Source organism: Homalodisca vitripennis, chromosome 2, assembly GCF_021130785.1.
Source record: "Homalodisca vitripennis isolate AUS2020 chromosome 2, UT_GWSS_2.1, whole genome shotgun sequence".
In the NCBI taxonomy this organism is placed as follows: Eukaryota; Metazoa; Arthropoda; class Insecta; order Hemiptera; family Cicadellidae; genus Homalodisca; species Homalodisca vitripennis.
This window is the reverse complement of record NC_060208.1, coordinates 128486833-128502611: the sequence shown is the minus strand read 5'-3', so window position 1 is coordinate 128502611 and position 15779 is coordinate 128486833. Positions and strand designations below refer to the sequence as shown.

The 15779-nt window shown below is 32.4% G+C and overlaps 1 protein-coding gene across 1 annotated transcript in view; it reads right to left on the bottom strand.

The window, feature by feature from the left end:
• Nucleotides 1–309: 309 nt before the first annotated feature.
• LOC124355804 (ELKS/Rab6-interacting/CAST family member 1-like) overlaps nt 310–15779 on the bottom strand; it is a 151808-nt gene continuing 136338 nt past the window's right edge. Inside the window, exons 2-5 of the mRNA XM_046806959.1 lie at nt 1841–1937; nt 1719–1807; nt 1528–1677; nt 310–480 (exon numbers count right to left, since the gene is read on the bottom strand). Coding sequence (XP_046662915.1) covers nt 310–480; nt 1528–1677; nt 1719–1807; nt 1841–1937 — 507 coding nt within the window. The remainder of the gene's footprint in view (nt 481–1527; nt 1678–1718; nt 1808–1840; nt 1938–15779) is intronic.

The window sequence follows — 15779 nt, the reverse complement described above, 5'->3', positions numbered from 1 at the left end:
TTTATCCGCGTCTATATCAGTCGTCATTATCAACTCTCCAATATGTATATCACAACCAAGCACCAAACCACCAACTCAACATGCGCACACCACGACGGTCACAACAACACTGACTGCACGTGTTCGCCCGGACCGTGTGTTCCCCCGCCTATTTGACACAATGCCCCGCTACCTGTCGGACGGGTGAACGCCTGGCCGGGTCTCGGATGATCAGTTTGAGAATACACCCGGGCGTCTTTGCTATCGGACGGGCAAAAGCCCGTCCGGGTTTCGTGTGTTCTTCACTAACTTTCACAATGTACTTCTGGATCATCCGGAGCCCGGACAAAACTCGGACGGGCGTTCACCCGGACCGTGTGTCCCTGGCCTAAGACGGAGGTCGCCGAGATTGCATGTGCCGAGGGCTGCGTGCATGTCAGGATGTGCCACCTGCTCCCGCCAACCAGGGAATGTTCCCGCCAATATAACTGACAGGCTGCGCTAGAACTGAATAAATCAGCTGCATTGCTACATCAATACTGACTCTCCGGTCCAATCAGTAGTAATGGACCATTATTTTACTCATTGGATATTCAGTGTGCATTATTGAGATGAGAAATGTAACGTATTGCTCCTAACGTGATGTTCATCTGCAAGTTTTGAAGAGATTAGTAGTACTAATGGTCGCATTACTATCGTACAAATTGTATACTGGGATGGTTGTTCATTTCTGAATAAAACTCAAGGTTTGATTTAGGAAACTTAGCCATGGTACTTCCAGCCAGCCTCATAAAGGTATCCAACCTTTACTGGAAGAAATTTGGTGTAAACTTTACTGTAGGAACCCACGGATGCAACACGCGCCATTTTCTGATTTTAGGTTCCTCATTTATTATAATACTGATGATGATGATGAAACAAATCAATACAATAATCATTAGAAAATAAAGCGCTCTTATTAAACCTTTTTACATAGTAAATTTGAAATAAAATATTTGTAGTTTAGTACTTCAACAAAAATAATTATGCCCTTTATTGTAAAGTTTTTAAACCTACTAAAATTATACTGTAATGAATTTTGTTAGTAAATAGGAACAAAATAGTTCTACAGCAAAGCAACAATTAACCAATTAAGAAATTTAAATAACCTTGCATCGCATTCTATGTTAATGCTGTCATTTTATTGTATATATATATATATATATATATATATATATATATATATTGGTAAGGTTATATTGAACATAATAACCAATACGCTTAATAAGAGTAGATTAATCTTTTAAATCATCCAATAATAGGTTTTTTAAAACACAGGACAATTTAAAACAGTATTCCAAAAATGATTTAACTAAAAATTTGGTTTTTCATATATTGTATGCATTTTTGCGTATTTTGCTAAACTTGTAACAGTTCGAGGTCAACTTGTACGTTGAGAGCGGAAACTTTATCCTTACCACCCACGTGAGGCAGTTCCTACTCTTGTATCCTTTAAGCCCTAGAGAAACAAGCTTGCATATTAAACGAGTACAACGTCAGCCACTTTACCTTGATTGTTTCCCTGAGAATGGCAATCTCTCGGGTGAGATGTTCATTCTCGGCGAACAACACTTCCATCTGCTGCTGCATTTCCAGACTGGGTCCTCGCATCCTTAGTCTCAATTCTTCCTCGAGCTGCCGCACCAACATCGCTTGTTTCTGGAACAAGAAATGGCATTAAACAGTGTCCAGTACACAACACATCCATCTGCTTCTGCATTTCCAGACTGGGTCCTCGCATCCTTAGTCCTCAATTCTTCTCGAGCTGCCGCACCAACATTGCGTGTTTCTGGAACAAGAAATTACATTAAACAGTGTCCACTACACAACCCTTCCATCTGCTGCTGCATTTCCAGACTGGGTCCTCGCATCCTTAGTCTCAATTCTTCCTCGAGCTGCCGCACCAACATCGCTTGTTTCTGGAACAAGACATGGCATTAAACAGTGTCCAGTACACAACACTACCATCTGCTGCTGCATTTCCAGACTGGGTCTTCGCATCCTTAGTCTCAATTCTTCCTCGACCTGCCGCACCAACATCGCTTGTTTCTGGAACAAGACATGGTATTAAACAGTGTCCAGTACACAACTCTTCCATCTGCTGTTGCATTTCCACTATACATTTTCATATTCCGTAAAGTGACCATAATCCTCAGTATTAACTTTCACCCATCTGTTACCTAATATTAAAAAAATCGATCCTCGTATCCTCAGTTAACTTTTCCTTCCTGTTAGCAACAATTGTTTTTTTTATCATTGATAGTTTCTAAATTACAAAAATGCATTTCTAATGTTGATGATTTTAAGTCCTCGCGCACCGATTCTTAGTCTAATCACCATAACTTTTTATTTATGAACGTTTACTCAGGTATACAATTGCTGTGTCGCTGAATCAAAAACACAGTGATTTCCCCAAAATTTATATCTAGTGTTTTCAACGCATTAATTGCAGTTTAATAAATCCAACATCTCTTACTACAGTATTTTCCATAATCATATAAAACAACGAACAGCCAATAGCAGTACAACAATAAACTAATCACCAGACCTTTTTTTTCAAAACTGTAATTGAACTCAGCAAAAATTTACACAAAAATACAACTAAAAGTATATCCTGATATTTGTTGCGGCCAGATGAATTGTCAAACATCAGTGAGATGCCTGTCAGGTCCGTGACATTTACATCAGATACGATTTTTAAATATTTGTCATAAATAATGTGTTCGCCTCTCACCGAATAAAAACAGATTTACATGTTGTTAATAAATGATTAGGAATTAAACCTCATATGAGAATATAACACATGTTTCTATTCACTTATTTGTGCTAGGATGGTAAAAATTGAAATGAAAATTTTTATGAAAACCTAAAGAGGTGGAGGGCTTTATCAATTATATTTTTTAAAACGAAATAAACTACTGCATTGTAGTGTAATCCTAATGATTAGATTCATAGGATTACACTACAATTCACTTATAAGTAAACGTAATGAAGAGAAGTGTTTACGACATTTGTAAAACTACATTAAATTTACTTATTTTACATTAAAGTGTACAATTTTGGTTAATTAACTAATTGGTTGCAAAAGTAAAAACGAAACTCAGTGAGCAAACAACATGGAATATGCTAATAAATTTCGAAATCATGGGTTATTAGGATGTTACGATATTAAAAAAATTCATAGCACAATTCTACATGGTAGCATTTAAGTTGTTTTTGTTGTTACATAAAGGTATAAATTAAAATGTTAAACCATTAGCTATCAATAAAGAAAGAGTAAGAAAATTTAACTTAATGTTTAGAGAATGTAATTATTCACAAATTGCATCGTGCAATCATTTGTGATAAATTTTTCCTGGAAAAATTAGTGTGATTTGAAATTAATACAATTTCAAATTGATGAAAATCGCTTGAAGTAACTTAAGAAATCAAAATATACTTTTATCACAATATACTTCATGTGTATAAAGCAAACAGATGGACAAGTGTGGAAAAATTAAATGATAATTAATATGCCCAACACCAAACCTAGTATTGATTTGTGATAATCTAAAGCTTTAAGTGCAAACACTGTGAAGTATCCAGGTCAGCAACCATTCTATTTTAGGAATCCAATCACATTTCACTCAGCAACAACGACTGATAGGGAAGATATACAAACATTGTGATTACGCCATCACGTGGGCAGATCCAACATGTGGTGGTCAGGCCGGACTTATTGGCGGTAAACTTTATTGGCCCATAAATACTGTACGTTCCGAGCAATACGGTAGAAGGGAGATAATTAAAAGTTCATTACGATGAGAGAAGCTCTCCACAGGCTGAAGAGTTGGGAATTCGAGATTGCAACTGTTAAACAGTGAACAGCTGAGAAACTTTATTTTTTAAAAGTGGTTACAAGTTTTAAAGTATTAGTTCAACATTTAAAAATCCAGTACTTTACTAACTGTATTGGTCTGGATGCCTGAAAAATTTAATTTTTTTGTGAATTCACTTTGGGAACATTCGTAGTAACTTCAAAGGGCGAATAAATGATTCCGTACGGTAATAGTCCCTAGAACAAATTATGAGAAATCTTTCAAAATGTGATGTGTGTGCCTTTTATGTGTGCATGAGAAGTTGCGCATGGCCTGTGTGTGCTCGTGCGCACTTGTATGGCCACTCTACAGTTTTTTCATTTTTTTCTAAACCTGCACTACCCTTTCTTCTCGTTTATTTTGGAAAGATCATTGGCCAGAGCAATCTGATCAGGGAAAAAAGATTAAGTAGGATTCACTTAAAAAAATGTAATTTTGGGATTTTATTTATTGTAATTTATAGAAAAGTCGTATACTTTTTAAATAATTTCTAGGTAAATACTTATGGAGTATAGTAAAAAAAGGAAAATATTTAAGCAAGAAAATTGTGAAATCGATACTGTCGGATCTTTAAGTTAAATGGGACCACTAAGAAAAGAAATCTTATATGTAAATAAAAATACTTGCACTACATTTTAATCCAGTCAAAATTGGCAGCCTTTAAGACTTATTGGTATGCATAGTTATACTATTAAATACACTCAAATTAAATTAAAACATACAACTCATTATGCTTCTAAGGCAAAGTCTCGTAAAAACCAAATTCAAAAATGGCACGCAGGACTAAAAACACTGAACATACAGTATAAATTGTCTTATGTGAGTGAATACATAGCCTAGGCAAAACACCCTTAAATTTCAAAGTTAAAAAACAATAAAACCGATAAAAGTTTCTAAAAAGGAGAGGTATAAAATGTTCAACAATTGCTGGTCTGAAAATCATCACGGGCAGTGGAACAATAACACACCTTGAAGAGAATTCTTTCAAGCGTAAATTAATTGAAGCTTAATATATAAATCACTCTAATAGAGGTAGGCCACTTAAACAAACTTAACAGTAAAACTTAACAATAAACAAACTTAAACTATAAAAACTTATCAAACTATCAAAGAAACACTATGACTAAGATCAAGAACAAAAAGGTAAGAATGGAGGTGATTACCTCAACCCCCAGCCATCTACATCCGGCTCATTGTATCTGATGTACCGTAGGTACAGAATGTACTGATATTGATTTTTTCGTAGTCTGGAACCTTTCTTGGCGTCTTCAGTATGTTTTGTATAATCTTATGGTTTGTGGTTTTTCTTTATACTTTGTACCTCAGGTATATATTACTTGTCCTAAGGTATTTTTTTTTATATTAGTGAGTTAATCAATAATATTGAGTTATGTGACGCCAATCCTCGAAACGTAGTATTTTATTCTTGTAATTATAAATATAACGATTGCATATGTCGGAAATCCTGTTATTATTTAAATTCAAATAATTCACAATCAAATTATCAATTATTTTTAAACACAGGATACAAACACGATGTTCAATTCTTGTATTTGTTATGTTGTTCTGGATATTGTATTGAATAGGAGTGATTTAGCACATAAATCTCATCTAGATCTAATATTTTTCAGAGATTAAAAAATCAACTAAACCTTTTTATTTTGTAAATATGTACAAGATACGATACCTTAACGTCAATTACTCACATCAACGCGTGAAAGAATAGAACTATGTAAATTTCATTTTATGAATTTAAACTTTTACTATCGACACTCATATTCACTTGCGCTTTAGAAGCGTTAAATTGTATAAGAACAGTGATGCTTATTTCAAAAGAGTATCGCCGTTATGAACAAGAGTCTCAAACCACAATATTTAGTATGATGTGCATAGAACATAGTTTTTCTAAACTACACAGTTTATAAAAAAGGAACTAAATTTTTTTTTTGCAGACTTAAATGTTAAAAAAGGGAGTATTCCTTCCATTTTGAATAAGTCTCGCATCTTTATTTACTAACAGTTCAACGATCAAAAGTTGTTTCTTGAGATCCTCACTGATAAATAATTAAGGTAATGTGTGTTGCTGGACGTTTTGCGCAGCGAAACCAGCGGTTTGTAACGATATTGCCGAACGTTTTATACCTTGTACAGCCCCGGACTGCTATCTTCATGCAAGAGCTGACCATAATTCAACGACCTTCCCTCCATTAGTGAAAGTCGATGTTGTTTTCGACAAAACGACCGAAAACACTCAAGTTAATGTCATGAATCTTATTGTTTGTTCGTCTCCAACTTGAGTTCTTGAGTGCCATGTCAGTCGATTTATTTAATTTTCCTCTAGGCGTCTGCGCAAATCTATTACTCTGATAATTTACAATATATAGTCTTATACATATAAATTAAACTTTACTGTAAAATAACTACATTACTTTTCGGAATAGAGTTATGTTTATATTAAGTTTTAACACTGCAAAATGTTTATTTATTATGAATATGTTATTACGTTCATTTCATATAACTTCTCATAGCTTTTGATTTTTCTTCATCTGGAATTTCGTTGTATAAGTACTTGAATTGTACGGTAAATAATTCTAAAGTTGATTGTTTTTATATACTGTATAATGTGCCACTTATTCGATAACCAAGATTAAAGATGCCTAAAAGTGAAATTATTTATTATTAGTTTATAAATAAAACAATACGTTTTACAACATTTAAACTATGGGGAATGTTGATATTTAACAACTTTTAAACAAAGTATTACATTCATAACTTTTAGATTTTTCCATCACAATATTTTACAGAATAAATTATTACTGTATATATGACTTCCATGGTTTCTGATATCGTTGCAGGTGAATTAGTAACTATGAATTTTATACAGAAAATTAAACAAAGAAATCTTTACAATCTAATTAACTGATACTTCGTAATAATTCTATTACTTGGTTTGCTTAAACTATTTATTATCATCTTGATAGTGAAGTTTTATACCAACGTTATTTATAAACAGTTTAAAAGACAATATTGTGCACTCGGATTGTTTTTAGAGTGGCAAGTGCTATTTTGTTACCCGAGGGAATGGGATTATATCGGCAAAAAGCGTCAGAGCGACAACTTCTTGGGAAAAACAAGGCGCTGTTTGCGAAGATGTACAGTACAATTTCCACATTTGCTTTTAATTTAGAATAAAATAAAAATTAATGTATGACTTACAAAAACGCAACTAATATTTCATATATCTGTAAACTACTACTAAAGTTATGTCTCCGTGCCTTTACGATAATGTTCTACATACGAGTTCTCGTATGTTTTATTTTAATGGAAACTGGTTCTATAACCTTATAGTTCAAGAATACGCTAGAAGACCTCTAACTGCAAACTTAACTGCCTAAATGTAATAAAACTTTTAGAAAGTTTCTTTAGTTATTTCTTCTTTTTAAATTTTTAGTATAAATAATAAAAGAAGTTATTTATTTTATATCTTAGGAATAAGAAATAAAATTTTAATACTAGGAAAATAATTGTAGTTTTGACCAATCAAGAAAAATCAGTGTTTGGGTGATAACTACAATCTTATTATTTATATGAAAACTAGAGTTTCAGTGAATAGGCAACAGTTATTGGTGTCGTAGCCGATGGATAGCCCCTTAGTTATTTGAAAAAATGGCACCACAATTTTAACCAACGCTTAAGGATTGATATATTAAAAGTCTCGGCCATAGGACCAGAGTTTGTCTCTATTCAATTAATGTGAAAATTGCGTGAGAATCGATGTTTTATATGTTGGATAAAAATTACCATTTTATAACAATATGACAGTAATAACTTTTTAGCTTTGGAATAAGAATTGATATTTTAGCACTGGGTAAGTATAATTAGAATCTTATTAAATAAATTAGTTAGGTATTTAGGTTTTAGATATGAATTGGCATATTAATAATTTGATAAGAGTTACTCTACGGTTAAAGGGGTTTGTGGTATTGCCCCCATTTAGCTCCAAACTCACAGTAAATATTTTTTTGTTAAGTTCAAAATTGTTTGAAGTAACTACGCCGGCCTTCAAACCCAAAAATCCAAATCTATACTATTACATTTGCTTTTACTCAATAGTTTTGATTTAATGTATTTTTGGTTGATATGCAATGGACTATACAAGGTATGCATTCAATCCGAGTGGTAAATATGTTTCAGAGGGTTTATTACATGTTTTTTAGTAATATAAAATGATTAAAATGTAAAGATAGAGAAATAGCCCGGATATATTTAAAAAGATATTTCACAGATCCTAAAAGTCACGTAATAAATGTCATGGAGTGGAATACACTGATATTCAATGAACAATTTTTAAGGAAAATATTTTTCTCGGGGTACAACTCTAGAATACAATTTCTTTCAAAACCTGAAAATAGTTTCTCGGAGTCCTTCCTAAATTTTAATTTCATATTTCTTATTGGAGACTATAAATTAACATTAAGTCCAAAAGCTGAACAAACGTGTTACAGATAGTGTGAGGAGAAAGGTTAAACAAGGATTATAACCTAAAAGAACCCCTGCCAGACTTTATCTTTGACTGACGGCGATCTGTTACGGTTATCACGGCTTTGCTCGGGGTTTATTCTTCACTGGAAACCTTCAGCCTTTGTAATTTGGTTAACACTTACATTTCACCATGTCTAACTTGAGTGAAATGTTGGGGCCGTTGTCTTTGTACAAATCTAGACTCAGGAAGGTAAAAATTTACTAATCACAGTTCCCAGAACAAAATATAATTTTTTCATAACTTTGTATCAGATAATATTTGACGTGAAGACTAGCTAATCAAATTGATTTTTGTTAAACAATATTGTGTGAATATATAAATAAACTTATAAGTCAGCCCTAAAAAGCATATATTAGAAACGAATTTATTTTTAATGAAATATTCACGTACAGCAAAGTATCATATTCGAATCTTTTATGTCTATAAAAAAGTGAAAAAACAACATTTTTCAAAATGGTTATAATAAACATAAAAGAGTAAACATTTCCAGAAAAAGGCTTTTTAAGTTTCTGCAAATTAATTGTTATAAGACCATTTCACATTTTTAAATTTGGCATTAAATACCGATAAAATCTAATTAGAGATCAAACTAATTACATTATATATGTAACATGATGAATTTGTTTTTATCTTTAAGATAATAATATTTACCTGTATATAATATTAAATAGTAAAATTCTTATATTCAATATTAGGGATTTGAATGTGGGTATTCGTTTATTAATTATTTCCATGAACTACACTATTTAAATTTTATTATTTTATTAATCGATCAAATGTTGATTGATTACGGAAGTTTTCCATTTCATGGCAATAATCAGACGACGAAACGACTTTTCGATATTAGGAAAGTAATTTATGAATATATCCAGGTAATCTCTTCATTTGTACATATTTATATTACTACAAACATGAGATTACTACTTAAATGAAAATTTCTTATAATCCCTACAAATTTTGTCACAGAAACTTAATATACAACATATTACCAATGTATTTTACTGGATACATGTATATAATGTACTATAAATGGTGTGTGTTCAATCCGATTGATATATGTTTTAAAGGAATTTTTGACATCTTCGGCAAAACACACTCAAATTTTATTTTTTTTATAAAATTAAAATTGAACCTGTAGACCAAAATTTTCATGGTAATATGTTGTAGTTAAGTTTCTGTGACACAATTTTGAGGGATTATAGGAAATTTTCATTTAAGTAGTAATCCCATGTTTGTAGTAATATAAATATGTACAAATGAAGAGATTACCTGGATATATTCACAAATTGCATTCCTAATATCGAAAAGTCGGTTCGTCGTCTGATCATTGCCATGAAATGGAAAACTTCCGTAATCAATCAACATTTGATCGATTAATAAAATAATATTTTATTTGTATTTTATAATTGTATTTCAACTGATTTAGTACTACTTGGTGTCAATGTTCCTTTCCGAATTATCTCGGATAAAAAAAAAGGTAACCGGCTAGTTATTCTACGGTCAGCCTTGATCCCGCCAGGTCGACACGATACAAAGCCACTTCAAGAATAAAGCTCAGTAAACTAAGTCCATTACTGAGTTCCTTGCACCCCACCACCCCAAAAGTTGGATTTAATTATTGAATGAACGCCGAGCCAAGGCGAGAAGTCTGGCAGAGCGCCACCCCCACCTCCATCTTATTCACCGTTCCTTATTGATGATATCGGTTCCAATGAGGCTCGCGGTTCAAATTAGAGACATTGAACATAATTCAGTTAGTACCCTTTCAAAAGCGAGACGTTAAAGAAGACTTTTGAAAAGATTGTCAATACAAAAAATTAAATACAGATGAGATGATTGTATCCTTCCTGGTTTGTACCTTTTTGGTGGATTTATAATCTACACATTGTTTGTGTCTGTTCATAATACTGACATTGACATGAATATTTTACATGTAAAAGGAAAATACTGGGGTGGTTGTTGTAAAAGTCTAAAATTCGGACAGAAGGATTGAGCATCAGAGCCGAAGAGTCCATACCATAACGCATTTATGGCTTCTGGATTGTAATCAAAATTGGAATGGAAAATTCATGGAATCAAATATAGTTCGTGGATGCCTTTTCGAGAAGAGTCTTCGAAGATGTCAAGTGTTAAAAAACACTAGGTCCCAAATATACATCCATTGCTAATAACAGCTCAATCCGTGAAACACTGTAATCAGACTACACTGATGGTTAGGAGCCTTCTTATGTATCGTTATACAGCAATATAAGGGTCAAAAGTGAATTATGAGTTTCCAATTACACAGACATAATTCAGATATTTCATTTACGTCCATTAGAAATTTGCCGAGATCATCACAAAAACCTACAATATTAAAACTTCGATAACAACACGCAGTAACTCCACATTTTCTTGATACGGACACTTTCTTCAAATTTTTAAATAATAACAATGGCGAAATGAAAGGGTACTTTATTGTTGCCGATCAGTATTTACATCAAGGACAGACAATATTTACTTATAAGTCTGATAACGTCTACACATGGTTAAAGTGTCTAAAGAATAATTTGTAAACATTTTCCATTAAACGACACACGTTTTAATGAGTGAACCATGACTTTTGTAGAATTGTCCATAGAAGAGAGCGTAGGGGGGAGTCTGTCGCACCACAAACATCATGCAACCACAAGTAAACAAATCTAACAAACACTTCTGAACTTTACAAAAACTTTGCGACAAACAAGCTTTGCATTAGCTTAAGTTGTTTTCGAAAGCGACATTTCAACAGTTAGGTGTGAGATTGTCTTATGCTACGAGCTTGTGTAACTTGAAATTAGTTTCTCTACGGGATTTACTTTGATGTTCGAACATCTATTTATGAGGGTCTGAGCATACCAAAATAAACACGTTGAGTAAAATGAATAATATTTTGTCAGTTTATGTGGTTTGTCTAGTTTTGTATAATTAATATAAAACAATATACTTACCAAAAGTGGTAGCAATAGACCAGTCTGTAATTCTCAAAATCAAATTAATTAAGTCATTTAAGTAATGTTTACAACTAATTTATTCAGAGCTCAGGAGTATGTTTTTTCAATAATGATGAGCGTTTGAAAGAGGAACTAATTAACGATCATTAATTTTAAACGGAGCAATCATGCATTCTAGTTTTAAAAGTTAATAGAGTGAAATCAACCGTAAGAAACATAAGTGCTAGATAATTGTAACAACAGTGGCAATGGCTTTCGAATGGTGACATTGTAGCCTATTATGAAATTATGATGGGTTTAATACAATTGACTCTGTAAATGTATTCAAGATCACTAGGAATGTATAGTAAGAGCTGAAATATAACTGTTATAGTGAGATAACAGCCATTTGTACATGTTAACGGTTTAAATGAATTTTCTTGAAAAGGCAACAAAAAAATTTTAGTTGAAGATTTGAAATATTTCTTACTCTGAATATTATTGCCAAATTTAATAAAACATAACGTAAAACATTTGTCTACATTTTTCGATTTCACCACCGTCTTCTAATGCATTTAAATTGGAACATAAATATAGGTCTCATTCGAAAGTGTTGGTATTCCATTTATCCGTGATTAAAAGTCTCATCCGGATTCTAAAAACGTTTACTACCCAGTATTCTATTACAGTTGAATATATCCCACGCTTATAATTTTTCACTCTTCTTTGGACAAAATATTTAACAATTCACACAGTAAATAGATTGCAAAATATGAATTGTATTGTTAATTTGCATGAACGAATCATACATTATTTATTGATAGGTTCCATTCTTTAAAGCTAAATAGAATGAATTGTTTTTGTATAAATAGGTTTCTCCTGGGTATTGGCCATTTAACAATATTGAATGTTCATAAATGAATTGGAAAAGGGCCAAACAAGTAAATTAAAACCTAATAACACCGCGGCAGTTTTGATTAGCTGGCATCGCTTCTCTTTACATGATGGCTTACATCATTTGCCTCTGTAAACAAACTGATTGCTTTGCCAATGAAATGAAAATAATTCAATTTTGTAGAATATAATTGAGTAATTTGAAAAAGGTGGGTTTTTTTTTTGCAATAAAATAAGGAAGACTATACATTGTACTATGCAAACGTTAATGGCATGAGTTGAATCGCAATTGATTTTAGACAGAAACAAAGTTGTTTTTTAATAAGATTTTAAATTTTATTTGTTTATAAATATTACAAATAGATTCTCTGATAATGAATACCAATTAACAATTATTAAATATCTTTGTTGATATTGGTATTTTCATGCTTTTCATGCAAATCTCTTTGAGGAGACCATATTGAAACGGAATTATAAAACAGTAACATTGCAACACATATACCTACAATTTCCAATGGTTTAATGACACGGTTAGAGAGGCGTACTTAATAGCAACGCTCAATACCTTTGTATGTGAATGCTTCATAAAGTAATTCACATATGAACAAACGAATTTCCAATTAGTCATATCAATTCAATTCCATACTGGGTGATCGCTTCAATTACAAGAACGAATGTAATAAAAAAATAAATCGTAGTGGAGTAAGTAACTTTGTAGAATTTTAGTTTTATTATGTTTTGATGTTACAATGGCAGTACATTATTGTTACTTGTGATCTTGTCTACAAAGTGTCCTATATCTTAGTAGCCCATATGTCTCATTTATTACTGGCGGCGTTTCATTTGTATCAGTAGTGACTGCTACATTATCAAATACAAAGCAGTAAATTATATGTAACATTAGGGAGATAGCCACCACATTGTCTTTGACACCAAACATCTCCTTCCTGTTCCCCCTCTCCACAACTGGCAGCTGTCACAAGTTTCTCTTGCAGGCATTCTTGGATGCCGTATATATATTAGAAACTGCGTGGTTCAAATTCATTGTAATACTAGTTAAACCTCGGTTTAGTTTTATTGATAGATCATGAAATCCAAGTGCATGATTTATAAAAGGCAAACAAGATTTCTTTCTGTTTTAGTTGTTTCAGTTGAAAAGCACCGTTACAGATACTACTTTACTTCTTATAATAATAAGTTAAATATGCACGGAAGTTAAAAGGTTGAGAAAAAGGAACTGAACACTCTAAATCCAAAATAACAGTAATGGAAAACCAAATGAGGAGGAAACAAAAACTCGTGGTAACACAAGTTAATTTCATACAAGGATGTACTTGTTCCTAGTTTTTATCGGTAATACATAGTTTTTGTTTTTATTAGGTTCTGGTGAGTGGTTCGATTTTTTAATTTTAGTGACGGTTTCGAAATATAAATAACTAAGATCAGAATTGAATCACAAAGATCAATATGAAATGAATGATTATAGTAGATTATTCCAGTACAACATATGGTGAAGTATTACGTAATGTGTGCAAATTGTAAAGCTCTATTAGTCTCTGAAGAAACCAACTCGGACGAATGTTTTTTTAGTCTGTCCTGCAACATAAGAGAACTACAGTATTGCGAGAACACCAATTATCGTTGACTGCAACGCAGCGTAATTAGTTTTACCCTAAGGATTAATCAGACCCACACAATTTCAAAGTGCTACGTTATGGTAGAGTTAGGCTTATCTCCCGTCAGGCAACACTTGGTTGCGTGGCAACGGCGAGCCAGTTGCACGGAAACATTAAACAATATTAGTCTGAGGTTTCATTGCACAAAGGCTAACTTGGTGCGCGAACTTCATTGATATTTGTTAGAGTAAAAGTAAGTCGATATAATATTGATACTAGTATTTCTATCCTATCTTTTTAAAATCGCTTTAAAATAAGCCATATACGTTATGCTTTCCTTACATTCTCGTTTTTTATCATAATATATTATTACCATAATGAAACCATAGTGTAGTTAGCATCTTAGTTTATGTTTCTTTCTTTAATTCAGTAAACTCTTCTCTGAGTTTTTTAAGCTTTACACTTTCTAGTAAAAGCATTTAGAATGAGCAAATATGTTTTACTAATGTTACTTGTTCTCACAATTTTGTGAATATTTATACTTTTATAGTTCAAACAAATACGTTTACGTTATCATTTTTGTATTTTTATATAATTGTATTCACTGTGTTAATACTGAACAATTCTGTTATTGCATAATATTAACAACTAGTACAACAAAATAGTTATGACTAATGGATAATACCGTTTGAATAATACACAATGAAGTGTCATCTTCAACTGAATACAAAATGCTGCTTTAGTCTATGAAGATGCAAGCAGCATTGTGGAATAGATGTCTCGAAGATATCTTTGTACAATAATCTTCCCAAAGGAGGAATAATTAACACTAAATTAAACCCATATTATACGAAGTGTTCATTGACGAGTGTAATATAATGTTCGAGCGATAAACATTTAATTCAGCGTCTCGTAATATGAAACTGTTCTGTTGATTCGTACGTGACGAGATTGCACAAAACAGTAGAGCATTATCAGGATTATAGCGCTGAATGTAAACTATATAATTCCATTGTTACTGGAACTGTAAATTAGACTAAACCTATTGGACTTTAAGAAAAGTAATTACAATTTAAGCATTTCTGTTCACAACGCGTCGAAAAATTGCTTACAAAATTAAATTATTGGAATAATTCAGTTTCGCTATGGAAAGCCACATAAAAAGATGATAGACTGAAATTGCAAATAATACACAAATGTCTGCAAATGTGAGTTGAAATGAGCAGAGCTATATCTGGATTATCTTAAACTTAACCAACAAATTCCAAGTAAGGTATAAATTTGTTACAAAGAAAATCAATTATCCTGCGTGTAAGTAAGAAAAAACTATACAATTCTACTTCTCTAATGGCCCAATGTTGTGATTGTGTGAGAGGACTGTGAATTCCTCCTCAAAAGGCTCAAGAAAAATTTTGTGTCATAACATAATACTTTCATTGAACCTCATTCTGGGCTCTAACGGCTAAGCCTAACAGCATTTTCATTACCAGGACGATTTTAGTTTGTAAAAAGTCACATTGTGTTCAAACAGAGTAAAATCCTACGCTTGACCCATCGGTTCCATTATACTTGTCAGGCAATTCAACAACAAGATTCCATGCATTCAAAAGTGAACACAATCGGTTTGCATTACCTTGTCAAGGTTTGCGGAGAACGTCAAAGTTTCACGTATTATCTACTCGGAAATACGGTAGATATTGCGTGAACTTCATGTTGAACGTTTATACGTTACACAGGAGTTTGACAATATGAACTAATTTGTCACTGCTAACATTTTACAGAGTTAAGAGCGCTTAATGAGTCTAGAGTACGTGACAAGAACCCACGAGCGGAATTTGACTCGAGTAAAACCACTCGATGTTCATAAAAACCCTCAATGGTATGAGTATCTTGATTTGAG